The following is a 19,283-nucleotide window of genomic DNA, read 5'->3' on the forward strand; positions in this document are numbered from 1 at the left end:
GGCCAGCTCACAATATTGATAGCTGTTACCTAGGATTGCAAAATTTTACATTTTTATTTTATTTTTTGCAAAGAAAGAACAGAGCACATTTTATGTTTTATGCACCCTATGGTTGTGTTTATTCAGATGTTAAAGGCAAAGACTTTTAGATAAGGGCTGTCAGTATGGGAAGTTATGATGTGTAATATTCCAAAGTTTCAGAGCTGTTCATTTGGGACTGGTCTGCTGGTCTTTACCCTTGCTCTCTGTTATGCTGAACCATGTTACCACAACTATATGAGCTTTGTTTCAAATGAAGCACTCTGACCTGCTACCACAACATCTACACAATGTTATTCTGGAGTCATCAGGGCACAGGTGGGGCACACATAGATGCTCAGACCTGCTAGCATGCGTTTGCATGCTTGTATGTGCCTCATTTCAGCCGTTCTATGAAGAGCCCGCATGCAGTCAGATTAGCTCCAGAGTGCATGGCTGTGGATCGCAATGCAGGGCCCTGACATTACACCCATAATGGATATTGGACGTTACAAAAACGTCTTTGTCTCAGTGATGCAAGATTCTACAAGGAATAACTGTTGCTATCAAATCCTTATGGAAGCAGATAGCCTAGCCCCAGGCCTGATTTGACCAAAACAGATCTGCATGATTTTGGCTGTAATGACATCACTATGAGATATCTGGGCCTGTATTTTTGCAGCTTGTGTGTGTGGTGTGGGTGTGAATCCATTTAAAGGAAATCTCAGTCTGAGGGATTTTACTTAACGGGTGGTGTTGGTGGGTGCAGGGTTATTATGAAGCCTGTAGAATTCAATGGGGTAGGCAGGACTTGCGGTAGACTTACATGGTTTCCAGTAAATTTAGATGTAGTGTTTGTGTGTGTGTTTGTGTGTGTGTGTGTGTGTGTGTGTGTGTGTGTGTGTGTGTGTGTATGAGAGAGAGAGAGAGAGAGAGAGACCCAGCTGTGAGCAGCTGCTACTTCTTTATGAATTCCAAATTGTTCCTGGCTTTTATTGTTTCTAATAAGATGTCAGACGTTGCTGAAGGCCTGGTATGTGCATGAGTGTTTTTAATTCATTTTTTAAACGTCAACTTTTAACATTTTTTGATATAATGCTCAGTGCTTCTTGTATGTGTTGCTGGATTCTGCAGGGGGTTGGAGTCATACCTCTTTTGCTGCCAGCCGTGTTTTTCCAGGCTACTACCAGACATGACTGGGCTGGAGTATTGAAGCTTTGAAAGGAAGCATGTAAAGGGTGCCACCAGAGAGAGAGTCCAGAGAGCATGTGAAATGTGCAGAGCACAACAAAGAGGTCTGGGGCAAGTGGGCTGTGGTAGCAGCCTGTGGAGAAGCTCCCCCATTAGGATTTCATATGCAGACATAGCCAGAGGGGGATATCGCCTTTCTTTTTGCTGTGTGTGTGTGTGTGCGTGCAGTGCTGCTCTGAGCTGTTCGAGTTAAAATAGGTGAACTGTAGACTTGTGAATCATTGTATAAATGTCTGGATGACTGGTGTCTCTCTCTCTCTCTCTCTCTCTCTCTCTCTCTCTCTCTCTCTCTCTCTCTCTCTCTCTCTCTCTCTGTTTCTCATAACTGTTCTTAATGACTTTTAGGCCAGCACTGCGTGATTCTTTATCACCGTGTTTTCCATCATTCAGGATAGCTGCATGGTTATTGGGCCTGTTCCTCACAGAGCTTAACTACTCCTGTACGCTGTGGTTCATGCTGACACCTACAGAACTCTCACCTGGAGTTTCTCATATGGGCCTGAATGGTCATTGCATGCAAAAAAATTTAATTGATTTAAATGGGATTTGCTTGATGCCTCATTTGCAAAACACAACATTTTGCAATCTCGGGACTAATGATCACGATACAGCCGATGCATTGTGCAAACCTTGATGTTAGACTGTGTCTGTTTTTTAAAGCATGGTATTGTTGAGCTCACTTGCGCTGCCTCCAGTAATGGTTAGAAATGTTCTCTCTGTCCTCTCTCCTTCTTTTTTCTTCTTTCTTTTTCATTTCCCTCTTGCTCTGCTGGCCTCTTCATTCCCTCTTTGAATTCCTTCTTTAATGAACACGAGTGCCAGCTGCGTGTGGAGGAAGACAGGCAGGTGCCTATGTCCAGGTATTTAGGCCCTGCGGCATCTGCCTTCACATCACTCCTTTTCTGTCTCCCAGGGACAGAGACCTGCGATTACACACACACACACACACACGCGCGCGCGCGCGCTTCTTTGTCTCTTCATCTCCTTCCTCACTGTGGTGGTATTTGATCCCTGCATACGTCCAATTCATTTTCCTTTTAAATCATTTTGGCATGCACATGTGATATTTACGCTGATAATGGAAGGCAGCACACCCTTTGGGCTTCAGAGGTATTATGCTTAGTTTGGACCTGGGCCAAGGGTGTGTGACCTGCCAACGTGTGTATCTGGAGGGGAGCTTACACATGCAAATGTAATACATAGTTCAGGGGTTTTTTTTGTCTGTTGAAAGAAATCTATATTAGACATGAGGCACAGTAGTATTGTGGTTGTGTGAGTGGTTGTGTTTGTGGGTACAGTAGTTGTGTAGCATGGAGCACTGAGGAGTCTTCATACTATGAGCAATATTAGGTGAAACCATCTGTCCTGGTCACTTTAAGATGGGGGTTACCTTCAGGGAAAGCTTATAATCCTGAGTTTGAATACACCCCCTCTCTATTTACACACACACACACACACACACACACTCCTGTAGAGTGGAAGATGCAGAACTGTTCTTTTCTCAGTTCAGATGAACTTCGGAGCAGTCTCGTTCACCAGACTCTCTGTTTTCACAAACGTCTTGCGTTTCTGACTGCTTATTTATGTAAAATGTCCCACATAATGTTGGGTAAAGGAGTCAAAGGAGTCCAAGATCTGATTGAATTCTTTCTGCAGTTTCCTGCGGGGATCTTAGGTACTGTATGTTGGCTTTAGACGGTATCACTCCACTCTCCCTGTTCATGTGCTATTCTTTGCATTCTGAACAAAGGCAAGTTGAGGGATTGGTGTATGTGTGTGTACACTTCAAGTACATGCTATAGATCTTTCATTCATGCATCTGTCTTGGCATGGGGTGATTCTGGTTTGTTTTTCTTTGGGCTGGGTAGGCGGAGGGGCTGTTGAGATGGGACCAGGGCCTAATCCTCTGGTCCTTCGCAAATGTGCTAGAAATGTCTGTTTGGCGGTTTGGTCTCTTGCTGGCTATAAAGCTACAGTAGTAAAAATATAATATTCATAAGGAGGTGTTAGAATTAAAACATTTATAAACTGCCATTTCAAAAGAAAATGTCTAATACTCAAAAACTTTAGTGTAATAAAGTCTAATTCTACTGAAAACTCCCCATTGGACACAGGGTAGTGTGTCTGTTATCTTTGTCCACAGGAATGAGCTTACACACTGGACTAACTACACTACACACTGCTACACTACATAGTGCACACGCACACACACACACACGCACACACACACACACACACACACACACACCTACACACACACACAAGCACTCAGGGTTATGCATACACACACACTTTTTTTTCTTGGTCATTTAGATTTGTGTCATAGTGTGACACAGTGGAAATGCAGTAACCATGGTGATGGCACCTGGCCACAGCTTTTTCCATGCTATGTCTGCATAGTGTAAAGATATTGCAGCTTGTGTGATTCACAGTAGTCGACATATTTTCTTTACTTATGCATGCGCTTGTGAAAGGAGAAAAGATTCTTCCACAGGAGTCTGTGTACAAAGTATAAAATAAATGTGTTTATACAACATTAGCAACAAAGCAGTTTCTAATCCCTAATTTCCTAATTCGAAACACAACATGCTAAGAAAACCCGTTCGCCGGACTACTGTCTTCACTTGGGACACTGAGAGCTGGAAAATAATAATGTTACCTATATATTAAAGTGACAGTACTATATACTGTACTATATTCACTCATTCCATCTTACTGAATACAAATGTGCTATTAACTAGTTTATGCTTTTGTACCATTTATGACATTACAACAATTTGATATTACAACACTTTAAACTTAACAACAAAATACAAACAATGACATCAGTACAGTTTGTAAGTATCTATAGTGCTTTGGCATCCACACAGTTGGTGTCACATCAGTTGTGTCCACTACTGTGATGTTACACTCTGTTGAGGTAAGGAGCCTTGGTTTAAAGCTAGCTCTTCTGAGGTGCAGATCGTCTGTGTGATCTGATGTTTCAGGGGCGTTGGGGGTGTCAGCTTTGACAGCAGCTGCAGTGTTTTTGCCAAATGCAAGTGATTCTTTTTTTCCTAGAGCAGGTTTAATGTTTCTGCCTTCAAATGGGGATATTTGCACATTTTCAGATTCATGGGAACTTTTTTTGTAAGCCAAGGTCCGACCGTGTTTATAATGTACTTTTGGCTCATCAAAGTCCCCCTTCTAAACACATATCCAAACTCTCGCTCACACACACTCCAGAGTAGGCAACAGCCTACACAGAATGCATAATACCCATAAAGACCCTTCCTGCTGTAATCAGAGTATGACGAGAATGAGAGTGTGCGTGTGTATGTGTGTACAAGAAAGAGAGAGAGTGCAAGAAACATCAAGATTACGTTCCAACCCTGTTTGTGGGGTTACTGTACACCTCTCCCCCTTCAGTCTCGCTGGCTCCTCTATTGTTTCTGTCACTTAGCACTCTAACTGTTGAAGATCTACAGAGGTTATTTTGGACCTTGCTGTTCGCCTCTTGCTATTGGAGTCATCGGCTGGGGTGTCTCCTGATATGCTGTAATGGTGTCAGAGGTCAGGCTGACACAGTTGCATATTTCTCTACATATGCTCCATATTGGAGCAGGTAAGGCACCCCAAACACATGCACTCTCTCTCTCTTTTTCTCTCTCTCTCTTGCTCGCTTGCTCTATTCCAGGGAAGGAAACGTTCAAGATTCTGAAATGGGACCCCAGTTTCCTGCCCTTTTTGCAGGACCCTGGTCACTAACTGGCCCCTTTTGCACAACCCTTGTGGATAAGGATGACATTGCATGAATTTTGCTGTTTCCACTCACTGAAATACAACATTGTCCCATGTATGTTGTTCCATGTGCTCCGTGTGTGTGTGTGTGTGTGTGTGTGTGTGCGCACGCACACGCCTGTTTCTGTGTTTTCCACAGCACTGGTATGTGAAGGGATCACGTAATCACATAGTGCTAGTTCAAGGATCTCATTATGCTATGTGTGGGTGTAGGCATCATCATATTTGACCTATCATTCAGGCCCTGCTTTCCTTCATAAGCAGATAACATAATCTCACACTGTATTTGGGTTTATTGCCTCTAAACCTCTGTTATATTCCACTCAGTGTTCCTGCCTGTGTGGATTCTGTAAGAACTCTACACAGATCTTTCTGTTACTTTGTCTTGTAGTTGGTCTTGTAGAGGTCTGTATTGGTGTGGACCTCCCCAGTCCTCTGGTCCACTGAAAGGACAGTGCTGGGATTTATTTGTGATGTTTGTGGAAAGGATAAGTGAGATATGAATGCTTCCTGCCCCAAAGCTTATGCATTTTGCATGAGAGCAGATTGCTTTCATAGTACTGCATCAGTCTCCCTGCAGTCTCCCTGCAGTCTCCCCTCCCCTCAGTCTCCACACAGTCTCCCCTCCCCTCAGTCTCCACACAGTCTCCCCTCCCCTCAGTCTCCACACATTCTCCTCTCCTCTCAGTCTCCACACAGTCTCCACACAGTCTCCCCTCCCCTCAGTCTCCACACAGTCTCCCCTCCCTTCAGTCTCCACACAGTCTCCCCTCCCCTCAGTCTCCACAGTCTCCACACAGTCTCCCCTCCCTTCAGTCTCCACACAGTCTCCCCTCCCTTCAGTCTCCACACAGTCTCCCCTCCCTTCAGTCTCCACACAGTCTCCCCTCCCCTCAGTCTTCCCCCTCAGTCTCCCCTTAGTCTTCCTTTCCCTCAGACGTCTCTCCTTCTCATTGCCCCGCCCCCTTTGAGCCTGCCAGCTGACTGCAGCCGTAACGAGCCATGGGGCCACAGATACTGCCTGGCCAGATGGTGTAGCTGGGTTGTGTGTGTGTGTGTGTGTGTGTGTGTGTGTGTGTGTGTGTGTGTTGGAGGTATATTGACTGGTTATCCTTGTGGCCTGTCCTCCTTGCTGACCGTCTGCCTGCTGGAACTGATTGGCTGTGAGCAGATGGTGCCGGTGAGGCATGTGGCCACAGTGTCTGAGTCTATTGCTGTAGCGTGACACAAAGGTGGAGACCGAGGGAACAACGTGGATGTATGGGTGGATGGATGGGTGGAGCAGAAGGAAGGAAGGGGAAGAGCAGCTGCTCTTATGTGCCTTGTTTATAAAACAGCATGAGAAGAAGCTGTCATGCAACAATACATTTCAGTTTCTGCTGTCTGCCCTGTCAGCCTTTTAAGTGTGTGTGTTTGTAGATTTGTTTCTGTGTCTTCTTAACAGTGGGTGTGTGTTTTGTGTTCGTGTGTTTGGAGACCTGAGTCTTACATATCCCTTCCAACTGAAGCAACCTGACCTGAACACAACCTGTGTGTGTGCTCAGGAGGAGAGTGTGTCAGACTCATGCTGGGCAAACTACAGTGCTGTATGCTCCTCACTTTATCTCTCACCTCTTCCCAGGAGCAGGCTGTGCTCCTCTGGTAACCAGACCTCCACACTGGCTCCTCTCCCATATCTGCTCAAGATTCTCCAGCTTGACAAAGCAGCTAATCCCTGCTGGGGTCGGGTACTGTAACCTTAGTGCTGGATCCTGGAAATTCCTCTGACTGGATTATGCTTTCATTTCTGATTTGGTGCACCATGCTGTTTATAACAGGATATACTGTTATTCAATAAGTATTTTACGAAAAGGTGTGTTAATTATGGCCTTTAATCCTCAACCAACCAAAATCATGATTTCTGTAACGTATATGATGAAACTTGCTGGGTTATCAAATGGGCTATGAAGACATAACCTAGGCTGTAAGAGTCTTGTAATGATCTTGGTGGTGGTGGTGGTGATCCCATGAGCTCATCAGTTCTGTGCTTTGAGTGGAGCATGGTTCTTGTTAACAGCTCTCTTCCACGTTCTGAGGTTTCCGTTATGATGCATACTGGGAATTTAAGGTCTCTTACAGTGTGTGAAACTGTGTGTGTTGTTGTGTGCCTAAATTCACCGCATGTGGAGAAGAGCCATCAGTGCAGTCTGCAATGCATACGGTCATCTGATTAAAAACCGCTGGTCTCTTTGTGACAATGCAGTGGACCACTCATGAGAGTCCAGAAGAGTCCTCAGCATTCCAACTCATGACAGAAAGGACAGTGTGTGCACTGCCTGTTTGGTCTACTGCTTCCACCTACAAGTCTCGTATGAAGAGCTTTCCCTGCTCAAGCTTGAATTGTCTAGCATGTTTATTACTCTGCATCTCTGATCGAGACAGAATGAGGTGACAGGAAATCCGAGCCTTGCGCTCTAATAATGAACAGCATCCGCACAGCATATTCTGAAGTTTTGAGCTGTTCACTTATAGCTCCTAATCATACAGCTGACCCCAAATCAGTGCCTAAAGGCCAAACAGATTTGATTGCGTAAGTTTATATGATTGGAATCATAATAAGAAACACTGGCTTTGAAGTTTGAGTTGCTTGCAAGTTTGTGATCCTGCATCAGATACCGGTGGCTCAGAATTCAGGAAAGCTCAAAATAGCCGTTGTTATTACCGGACATGCTGAGAAGTTCTTTAGGAGACAATGAATGAAACTGTGATCTGTTAAATGGTGATGGTGTCAGCTAAATCAGTGATATCATGGTGTTATCATGACTCATAACATATTGGATTATGATGTGACAATATGCTAGCCTGTTGAATGAACATGTGAGGGTGTGCTTGAGTGCGAGCATAATACAGAAGAGCACGACGATGCCAGCAAAACTATCACCTTAACATTTTTACACTTGTTGTTTTTTATTTGTGAGAAATACATTCTAGAAAAAGATGTATTTGCCCCCAAAGGCAAATTTTCCTCAAATGAAGATTAACATGGCAACACAAATTTTGGCACATTATCACATCTCACTGATTTCCCACTGGAACACACATTTGAAAATAATTAGTTGCCATTAGCTGCAAAAATAATTATCTTTCATTAGTTTTCCCTTGACCCACATTTAATAATGTACAGCGAAAATGGAGAACCCCTTAAGCATGAAAAAATGTTAATGGGGATGTGGTCTTCAGAGCTGAACCTAGCTCCCGCTGCCTTAACAGGAGCCCCACCCATCTCCCAGAATCCTGTGCAGGTGGTGTGAGGGCTGACTTGCACTGGAAAGGATTTCTAAATTCCTCTTTGTTTTGAAAGGCGTGCCTGAAATACCTCACAAAGAGCTGAAAGAGGTGCTCTCTCCCTCTCCCTCTCTCACTCTCCCTCTATCGGTACTTGTCACGGTCGTTTTCCATTTGTCTTGTCCTACTTGAGATGTGTCTTTCATTCTTTTGTGTTGTTGTCCTATGGTTGGATTTAAGTCTACAGCCGCTGGCAAGGGGAACTTTGTGCTCTGTGTGTATATTTGGCATGTCTTTTCTATGGACTCTGGTAGATGGCCACCATGTTAAGGAACACTTTCTCTACTCTATAGACTCTCTGCTCTGATGGTCTGTCAATGCCTGACGAAAAAAGGTCCATGTTGTGCACAAACTGGACCTTGTGTCTTAATTGAATCTTCCCAGTTATGGGGGGGTGAAGAGAGTTTTGTGTCATGCTTGTTTTCATTTGACTCCAATAACACTTAATGCAGAAATGCAGTAAAACTTTTCCCCCAGGCCTTTGTCTACAACAATCAGTTTTTCCCGATAGTCCCAAGAGAGAAGGCTAAGGGTGTAATAGAATTGGAGAAAGCTGAGTTTTATCAGCTGAACACCCAACATAAATAAGAATATCTTTTTTTTATGATTTGGTTGATGAAATCACCGTTGTAATTTTACTTTCTTAAGTGACCAGTATTCAGGTGGACACACATGTCTTGTTGTGGCACTAAGGAACTCTAGTGTTACTGTAAAACCCCTGGTCCATGCATGCAGTGACTGCCTCCCTTGCTTTCACACTGTAGACTTGTAGTCCTTAGGTGGGGATAATGTTTTGACTTACAAAGTGTGTCCAGAACAAAATGATGTGAGAGCACAGGTGATAAACCACCTTCGATCAGTCTATTCCTGCTCCACACATCCATAACACAATATCACTGTCTCATTATGAGACATATTGCAATTGTTGATAAATATGTTGCTCGGCGTTATAAAACAAGAATTACTGGGGCTTTACCAATGACAATTATCAACAGATCATTAGGTCACAGTAGCGGCATTCAAGCTAATTACGCATGGATGTATTCTAGTCGTGATAAAACGTGGCATACTTTTTTTCTGAGGTGTTTATTTTTTAACATGTTTGTGCTTGGTCGTCTGTGCTCTCTCAATACAAAGGTAATTCGTTACAGAAGAAAAAGATAGTGCCGAATTTATTTGTATGTATGAACAACCGTCTCCACAAACATCGTATGATAAAAACATATAACCATTTAACCGTTACTACGCATTCTGGCCGCGTTCACGCGCGCTCTCTCGGACACGCGCACGGCGTCTGGAGTACTGGACCTGGGGCTCCAGGGCGGAGAGAAGAAGGGGAGGGAGAGGCTGTCTCGCTTTTCATCGAGCAATGCCTACATAACGAAGAGGGGAAAGAAAGCGAAAGATTTTCCAACCTAATCGCATTCTGCGCTCTTAAAAAAAAAGCACAGATCGGTTGTCAGCTTGTCAGAATTGAAAGGACTGCCGCAAGCAATCTAAAGGGTCAGCCACGAGGTGGAAACAAAAAAACCCAAAACAAACAACAAAACAAAACCCAGGAGAAAGGAGCTTTTAGGAGAGGAGACGTGCCGGGCGCCTGAGTTGGGCTCGGTGTGGACGGGGAGAGGGGGAGCACAGACGTGGCTGTGTTGTCGGTCGCTGCTCGGAGGAGGGCCAGATGTGAGGAGACGGGACTGCTCCCCACACCTACACCGAGTTACATGCGTTTACCTTCAAAATGCGAAGCGAGCCTGTTTTGTTCGCCTCGAGGGGTGAGTGTCCGTCGGCATCAAGCGTTTCAAACTCTCTAGTGAATTAAAGTTAATTCAATTATACAACAAAGGCCAGGTTCGCCTCTAATGCCTCAACGTAACGTCAAGCACTGGCGGCATATGGTTATAGTTTGGCTAAGGGGGCTGGGTAGCGTGTGTGTTGCTCCAGAGTAATCTAAACTCGCGGAGGTACAGTGATCAGACGGTTGCTACTTGTTTCGCCTTGGTGTTGAACGCATTCAGATTTTGCACATTTTGAACACTCCATTTCAGTTTATGTTTAGTGATTGCATGGGAAACACTTTTTTCAATTTAATTCAGACAGCTACTCGTGTGTGTGTGTGTGTGTGTGTGTGTGTGTGTGTGTGTGTGTGTCTGTTTTAACCTCGGTAAAGAATTGAGGTTTAGTGGAGGTTATCAGAAAAAAATGCCAAACTCTCTGCAACAAGCACACACGCACACGCACACACACACACACACACACACACACACACACACACACACACACACACTGCCTGGCATCTGCATGGTGTCGGAATAACCTGTTCGTGCGTGACAGCCCAGTGATGGCAGGGACCTGATTTGCGGGTCTCTAGAGGACAGCCGTCACCCGCAGTCTGAATGTTAATGTCTTTTGTTGATATTCTAAAAAATGGATGCCACATGCGGGACTGGTCAGGTAGGCTGCTGGTCTGAAGCTTGGACTCCTGCAATAATGCAGAGCACCACGTTAAACATCTGAGACAAATGCCTCAGCTTAAGAATAGCCCCAGGTCCACCTTTTTCCCTGTCACTAGTAATAAGTTTGTTTATGTTCTTGGGGTATTTTCACGTAAGGATACATCTACAGAAGTTTCCTGGACTGCACCAACCTCTTGTTCAGCAGTAATGGTGGTTGATGTGTTTATTGGTGTTTAAATACCATCTCTCAGTGTTGTCAGCACAGTTGAACATGGCGTTACTTGGCACTCCATTATGACTTTGTGGGTGGGGGTGTGTGTCTGTGTGATGTGGGCACTGCTCCTTTAAGCCACTTGGCTTTAGTTTGAGGGGCTCCCCTTTTTGACAGAGTTCCCCCAATGATGGCTTTTTAAGAGCTTTCACATGCCAGAGCGATCTCCCCCACCTCCACCCCCATACACACACCCTTCTGGTGACGCCTGGCCCAAAAATGAGGAGAAAAGGAAAGCATAAGAAAACAGACCATGTTTAATCTGCTTCCCTCTTCCATCTCGCTCATTCACCCTGTCAGCTTTTTGGCTTTGGTACATAATCTTCTCTCACTCTTTGTGTCTGTTCTACACTCCCTCTCTTTGTATCTTCGTGTGTGTGTGTGTGTCTGTCTCCTGCACTGCTGTAAACCTTTGTTGAGCAGAAAGTATTTCCCATATTAATTCTTAGAAGGAAAGCAGAGAAGCAATGGTAGCAGAACTAGTTCAGTAAAAGAAGTTGTGTAAGAACTACCATAGCTTTTGTCTGATCAGAAAAAGATCGATATATAGATCAATAGATAGATACTTTATTGATCCCAGTGGAAAATTTCAGAATTTCCAGAATTGGGCTCATATGCATATAAAGGAGTGTACTTAAAGGTGAGATTATTATTTTACAGCAATCTGTAGCATTTAATAAATAACCCTTCATTACGTCAGCAGACCTACTATGCTTAATTAGCAGTATGTAAAGAATAAGATCCAAAATAATGACCCTGGAGACAAAATGAAGTGATTAAAAATTGTAATTTAAATAACTAAATTTGCTGTTTTGGCCAGTTGTTAATGAAAAGTACTTCAGCAAGTAGGTCTAGTGTGCACTGAAGAACCCAGGACTGCAATTACAGTGTTATATGTAATGAGTGTGGCCTACTTTTACCACCTGGTGATGTTACACACTTTAAGGAGTGGTATACACACACACACACACACAAAACAGTTCTACCTAGATATTTTATTTTTCTTTGAGTTGTCTAGAGATGGTGAGAGCTGAAGTGGCTAGATGGCTTCCCAGTGCCCTAGGAAGTCTTTCTGCTGCCTCAGTGCGGTTTACACATTCGTGCTCTGTAATCACACACACGTACATGCAGAAAGGGCTCCAGCAGGGACCACAGTGCAGACGCACACATACTGACATCCATGCCCTCACTGAAGATGGCTGGTGTGTTTGGTGTCTCCATACATCTGGAAGCCGCCGTGGTGATGGAGATGGTGCAGCTGCTGGAGACCTCAAACCCTGCTTTGCTCTTCCCATATCATTTATCTGTCACGCTTCTTCAGAGATGTCCTTTCCCAAGTACCCCAACCCACGTGATCCTTCGACTCTGTGTGCACACACTTCCACACAGGCAGGCACAGATGCACTCATTAACCCACCCATACAGGTGTTAGATGTGGGTATGAGTGTGTCTTGTGGGTGCTGTTGGCTGTTCACACAGCATGTAGGATAAAGTATACTAGGTGGTCTGCATGATGCTCTTGATGTGTAACTGTTGCTTTAGCTACATTGGGGAAGGAGGTTACAGATGGGATGATTGGCTGAATTTACAGATGAGTGGTGTCATTGCACTGGAATGTACTGGTTTGTGGTGGCAAGGGGTAACCATGACGATGCCAGGCAGGAAAATTGGCCAGTTCATGCTGTAACCAAGATTTCCAAAGTCAGTTCCCAGCAAATAAAAAAATAAAAAATAACAAGACCGCTGACAGACTGCCCTCGATTTGGAATCTTGGCTTCTGAATTTCATCTTAAATCTTCAGATGAATTCAAGTTGTGTAGTGTGTGATAAGCACATTGGAACCATACCAATCAGACTGTATCATGGAGAATAAATGTGTTGATCATGTGTTGATTGTTGTAGTTGAAATATGTATTCCTCCTCCTCTTCCGCTATCTGTTCCTCCACCGAAGCTGTAACCTTCAGCGGAGCAATGGCATTTCTGTAAATAACTGGTGTCAGACTGTCTGGTGTCTGAGTCCTCCATGGATCCCGGGCGTCTGATGAAATTCAGAGACGGACTGGGGCCCTTGTCTCTGACAGCCGTCACTCTGTGGACACGAGGCATGACCTCCATCATCAGACTTCAGAAATGGTCCAGATCACAGTCCAGCCAGAGGTGGGGACAGCCCTCAGTCGGAGACACACTCGGCGTAGTTGGACTGTGTCTCGGACATTAGAAAATTGAGCGGAAAATTTTACATTTGAAGCAGTATTTAAACTGAATGTAGCTAATTATAGAGAGAGCATAAGAGAAGTGGAAAGGGTTGAGGAAGAGGGAGAGAGACAAAAGAGAGGGACGTAAGGGAGAAGTTATGTCTCCATAAGAGAGGGGGAGAGACAGAGAGAGTGTTACAGGGTGAAGTGGTACTCCTCCAGACGAGAGAGAGACTGAATTGGTAGGGGGAGTCTTACCCCTCCTGAAGCCTGGCGTGTGTTGTTAAACAGGAAAAGATGTCTGGTTACATATGCCCTGCAATGTAAATCAGTCCAGGACATATGGATTTGAACAGCTCATTACAGAGAACAGATCTCGGATCTGACTGGGCTAGTGTTGGGCTGACAGTGCAAAGCCTGTTATAGAATCCCTCCCAACACACACACACACACACACACACACACACACACACACATCTCTGATTAGATATGGGAAGTTGAAGATTAAGGTAGTTTTATCACATTTCAGCTGCTCAAGTGGTATTAAATGGTGACCATGCTCAAACATACACACATACACAGTGATTTTAAGGTGGAGTCGGGGTGGAGGGAGAGATCAGAGCTCTTCTCTTCGTCTTCTCCACCTCTCAGTATGGTGATGGCCAGGGACGCTTAAACCATGCTGGCTGAAAGCCTTTCACCTGGTTACTATTACTCCACTGGCCACTACACTGGTCTCCAGCACACACTAGTCTCTGTGATTCTGGGTCAAATGTGTAGGTCTTAACGATTCTCTTACAGAATCCAGCAGAGTTTGTCTGCTACTGCCCTGAAGCCATGCTGTCTGTTTTTGGAAGTAGTGCGGATAATCTTTCGTCATTTGTTCATGTTGACCTAAGGCTTTGTGTGAGGGAGTGTGTGTTGGCAGGAGTGTGAGAGTGAGACCGGGTGGGAGTGCGTGTGTGTGTGTGCGTGGGGGGTGACTTGTTCCTCTCTTTGTTTTCACTCAAGCATAGTTAGAAGGTGGTCGTAATATCTGTGTCCGTTCAGATGGTTTTTAATGTGTGTTTTCTTTTGCGTAGTTTGGCCTAAAGCTGAAAGTGACTCATAAACCCTTCTTTACAGAGAAACATACTATACTGAAATGTGTGTGCATATTTGTGTTTGCTTGGGTTCGCATATGTATTATGAGATATTGAGCGGCACAGTACACTTCAGGTTTTGTTAAGCTTCTAAGCTTGGGTCTGTTATTTGTTTAATGTTGGGCTTAGGTACATTGCATTATTATTATTAATGTACATTAGTACTGACAAAAAAGTGCAACATTTATGATGGTATAATCATCATCTGTGTTTTACACGAATAACCCAGGTGCATGGATATCTGTCTTAGGCCAGCTCAAGTTCTCTGGATTGAGTTTGTAGACGTCACCTGGATGGTCAGGGTGTTCAAGCCTTGACCGCAGGGCAGCGGTGAACCTCTTTCTGCTTCACACTGCAGCCGCTCCAGCTCCACTTCTCTTTAAGTGGCACAGTTTCACTGTCTCACAGCAAACCCTTCCTTAATCGATCCTGACACTTTTTTTAAAAGCCAATCACCGTCTGTGTTTCACCACTATGACACACTCGATTTGCTGTGTTACACGTCGTATCGTGACACTCCCTAATCACCGAGCGCTGGTCCCTGTGTTGCATCATGTAATGGTCCCTGTGGCTACTGCCCCCTCCTTCTGTGCGTGCTCTGGGCCGTACGTAAAGCCTCAGCTATGTGCTTGCACTCACCCGGCCCTGTTGGTGCACCGTTTTATGGAGCACCGAATTTCCAGGGCTGCAATTCATTTTTGATATGCTCTGCTATTCCTCAGGTGCCGTGCCAACAGATGCCCATAATTTATTGTCTCTGCAGGAGACTTGCCAACATCTCCGAGTGAGACGCCCAGCGCAGCTCTGGCCGGCCTAGAGTGGGAGAAGCACTAGAATAAGAGCATGCGAAACTTGGAGTGTCATATTTGTTTGTATGAGTATGGATTCATTCCACCTATGGCTTCTGTTTGTGTGCTGTTATTCTCTGATCATGTTTGTTCTGTGTGTGTGTTGTTTTCTGCAGCGATAGAGGAGCTGTTCTCAGAGCTGCGTGTCTTTTTGGAGCTGTTGGACCGAGAGTACCTGAGTGCAGCAGTGAGGGAGAAGAAGATACAGATCGCCAACATCCTACACAGAGTCCTGGCTGGTAAAGGTCAGAGAACCTGAACTAACCGCACTGAACTAACCAATCATTCTCCTCGCTGACCTAACCAATCACACTCTGCACAGACCTAACCAATCACACTCTGCACAGACCTAACCAATCACACTCTGCACAGACCTAACCAATCACACTCTGCACAGACCTAACCAATCACACTCTGCACAGACCTAACCAATCACACTCTGCACAGACCTAACCAATCACACTCTGCACTGAACTAACCAATCACACTCTGCACTGAACTAACCAATCACACTCCTCGCTGACCTAACCAATCACACTCCTCGCTGACCTAACCAATCACACTCCTCGCTGACCTAACTGTTCTATGTGAGCCTCACCTTACCCTCTAGCACCCCCCACACCTTTGTGCCCTGTCTGACCAGTGTGGCCAACTCGGTTTGCTCCTTTACTTCATTTTGAGAAAACTTCACTACTAACCCAATACAACACTAAACTGTGTTTATCACATACATTTGTTAACAACACACAATTTCTCTTCTTCTATTAAAGCAAATGTTTGGTACTGATTTCCTTTATTTATCATGTTTCACGGCATGTTAAGTATCTTAAGTATGAAGTTTCATGTCAAGGTGCACATTGATAACCACTTCTTGTCTTGATTTAAATGACTCCTTGAAATGGCACATATTTTGAAGCTTTGAAGTGTTACTTGTGAGCCTTTTATGTTGGTGTTATCAATTTAGAAAATCATCAAACTAGTGTTTGGTTGACCGACTGTATATTTTTACAAATTTTGTTGATAAACACATGATGCTTAGGTGTGAGAATCTTTCCTTCTATATTATTTCAACTTATTTGATCTGTGTTTGTTCAGATGGAGTTATAGTACTAAACTATGTAGCGGTTGTATTGGAGTGGTAGTTTGAGCATACACAGATGTTAAATAAATAGTTCTGCTGTTTGGTATCCAGGGCTTTCTGAACGTTAGGTAATATAGCTAAACGCCCCCATTGCATTCTGGGTTTTGTGGTTTCAGAGCCATCATGCAAGTCAGAGTTTCAGAGCTCCCTCCCAGCACCTCCTCAGATGCCCCTCCCAGAGATCCCACATCCATGGCTGGTAAGATGGCAAACGTTCTTGGACACACATCACATGACTCCACATGGTCACGACGCCTCACCTTAAAGGGACAGGGACAGAGACAGGATTTAGCAAAAAGCAGTTTTTGAAAGTATATGGTTGCATGGCTAATATACAGGCTTCTGAGGCATGTTTCCCTTTTTCATGCAAATTAAAGGATTTTTAAATGCAGTGGGTGGAATTAGATGAAGATGATGTAGAGGAGTGGAAATTTAATTCCTTTTAAGTTTGAGAAAACTATATAAGCATTTGTTTCCTAGTCTGTAGAAGAGTACTTGGTCTTTGTTTCCTGGTCTGCTGGAGCCTGGATTTTGTATTTTCCCCTTCTGTGTTAGTTTGGAGCAGGCCAGGAGGAGCCTGGTGTGAGGTCTGTAGTGTGAACGTGCCGTAAGCCAGCTCCATGACGCTGTCGTGTGAGGAGCCGCAGCAGGAAGTGCTCACGTTCATTTTTTCCTCTCTGTCATGAGCTCACAGTCGTTCGTGAACCTGATGTGGTCTCGCTCGTCACACGTGAAACTAATTATGTGCGTGCGTGTGTGTGTGTGTGTTTGTGTGAGTGTGAAAGTGACAGTAGGCTTTGTTTTAATTTGACCATGATGCAGCATCTGGCAGTCTCCTATCTGGAAGTAGTCATGTGGACATCTTTGTATCATACACACACACACACACACACACACACACACACACACACACATAAACACACTCCTCTGAACGCAATTTTTTAGATTATTGCCAAAATACAATCCCTCTACAACTGCACATGCACTGAACTAGTAATCCATGCCCAACACGGGGGTGTGTAAGTAAGTGTGAGTGTGAGTGTGAGTGTGAGTGTGAGTGTGAGTGTGAGTGTGTGTGTGTGTGTGTGTGTGTGTGTGTGTGTGTGTGTGTGTGTGTGTGTGTAAGCTATTATTTCCAGAATGGGGAGGTGGGAGAAAAGGAGGAGGAGGGATTGTGTTCTTTCTTCACTGCATGGAAATAACCATTCATTACAGGCCAGGATCTGACCTCTGCTAAACACCCCTAAGCTTGGTCAGCCAGGCAAGAAGGAAGAAAACCTCCTTTAGATTTGTATGTGTACATTGAAATGGCTCAGCTGAACTTCTTCCTCTGTCTGTTCCTCTGTGTCCTTCTGCATTCCAGTCCAATGCAGTGTGAATGAGTTTGGTTTACACACTCCCCATCATCTGCCTGGTGCTGTCAGGGCAAGGGCTGCAGCTTCAGTTCCTGTGTGTGTCTGGGTTGGACCAGAACGTCCTCTGGCCCTTAAGAGGGGAGAGGTCCAAGCCACAGAGAGAGGAGTGGAGCAGGGAGAGCAGAAGAGAGTGTGGGTGGAGGAGCAGGAGCACGGACAGGACAGCAGACGCCACGCTACAAGGAGCCATCGTGTGTGTGTGTGTGTGTGTGTGTGTGTGTGTGTGTGTGTGTGTGTGTGTGTGTGTGTGTGTGTGTGTGTGTGTGTGTGTGTGTGTGTGTGTGTGTGTGCGCGCGCGTGCATTTGTATTGAATTGAACTCTCCATGGCTGTGGGCTGCATGAAGGTTTGGCGACTGATGCAGTGCATACACTGTAATGACCTCAGGAGAGGAATGAGTTCTTTTCGATGTGCTGTTAGCTGAATGATTGCTCTTTGTAAACCTCCTCTCTCTCTTCCACTCATTTTATGGGTGGCTTTGGTAAAAACAAACCCAAACCTTCAACCCAGCACACACACACACACACACACACACACAAACAGACACACTGGGACAGACTCTAGTTTGCATCACCCCTTTGTGGAACAGATATTTCTTGCCATTGTTGCAAGCATGGTTATTCTTCAGATATCCCATATCAGGCAGGACAAACGGGACAGGTGGGCAAGGACCATATATGCTACAGAGTAACACATGTAACAGAGTAATGTAAGAGACTACTTGTGTGTGTGTGTGTGTGTGTGTGTGAGAGAGAGAGAGAGAGAGGGTGCATTTGTGTCTGTGTGTACGCATACTTGTGTGTGTGTGTGTGTGTGTGTGTGTGTGTGTGTGTGTGTGTGTGTGTGTGTGTGAGAGAGAGAGAGAGAGAGAGCGCATTTGTGTGTGTGTACGCATACTTGTGTGTGCATGCCCCAGTAACCCATACAATCCTGGCCTGACTCATGCATCTCCGACAGTCCCTGTTCTGAAGTGAAGAGGCTTATCTCCATTACTTCCATTCTCCTAGTCTTACACTATTGCTTCTATCTGTAAGTGTGTGTGTGTGTGTGTGTGTGTGTGTGTGTGTAGGAATATGGAGCAGCTATTGCAGACCCTACTGAGCCGTTAATGACTTCCATCTGTGTTGATGCTGGCTTCTGCAGCCCTCCCTCCCCTAGATCAGAGTCTCTGCACACACACAAGCACAATGCACTCAAAAGGACACAAACACACACCCAGAGTATTTACCCAGAGACCCAGAGCAAGTCTGACTTAGAAGATCTCCTTAATTTAATCATCGTCTTAATTCCCCCTCGTTCCCTCTCTGTCACATTGAAAGTAAGCAGCTCGGACCATTTCTGTCCAAACGGGCCTGCAGAACCACTGCTCCCATGTGACCCTGCGTGTCCGCCGTATCTCAGCCTTACGGCGGCCTTGCGTCTGCGCGGCTCCTGTTGCCATGGGG

General features: G+C 44.9%; 1 protein-coding gene across 5 annotated transcripts in view; it reads left to right on the top strand.

Moving 5' to 3' along the window:
* afap1 (actin filament associated protein 1) overlaps positions 1-19,283 on the top strand; it is a 39,819-nt gene that overhangs the window by 1,330 nt on the left and 19,206 nt on the right. For 2 of the 5 annotated variants that reach the window (XM_076999957.1, XM_076999960.1), the window contains exons 1-3: positions 9,674-10,145; positions 15,400-15,528; positions 16,541-16,623. In XM_076999957.1, coding sequence (XP_076856072.1) covers positions 10,112-10,145; positions 15,400-15,528; positions 16,541-16,623 — 246 coding nt within the window. In that variant the 5' untranslated portion in view covers positions 9,674-10,111. Of the gene's footprint in view, positions 1-9,673; positions 10,146-15,399; positions 15,529-16,540; positions 16,624-19,283 lie in introns of those variants that run through there. The other 3 variants (XM_076999962.1, XM_076999961.1, XM_076999959.1) reach the window with 3 other exon arrangements.

This window comes from Brachyhypopomus gauderio, chromosome 3 (assembly GCF_052324685.1).
Source record: "Brachyhypopomus gauderio isolate BG-103 chromosome 3, BGAUD_0.2, whole genome shotgun sequence".
Taxonomy (NCBI): Eukaryota; Metazoa; Chordata; class Actinopteri; order Gymnotiformes; family Hypopomidae; genus Brachyhypopomus; species Brachyhypopomus gauderio.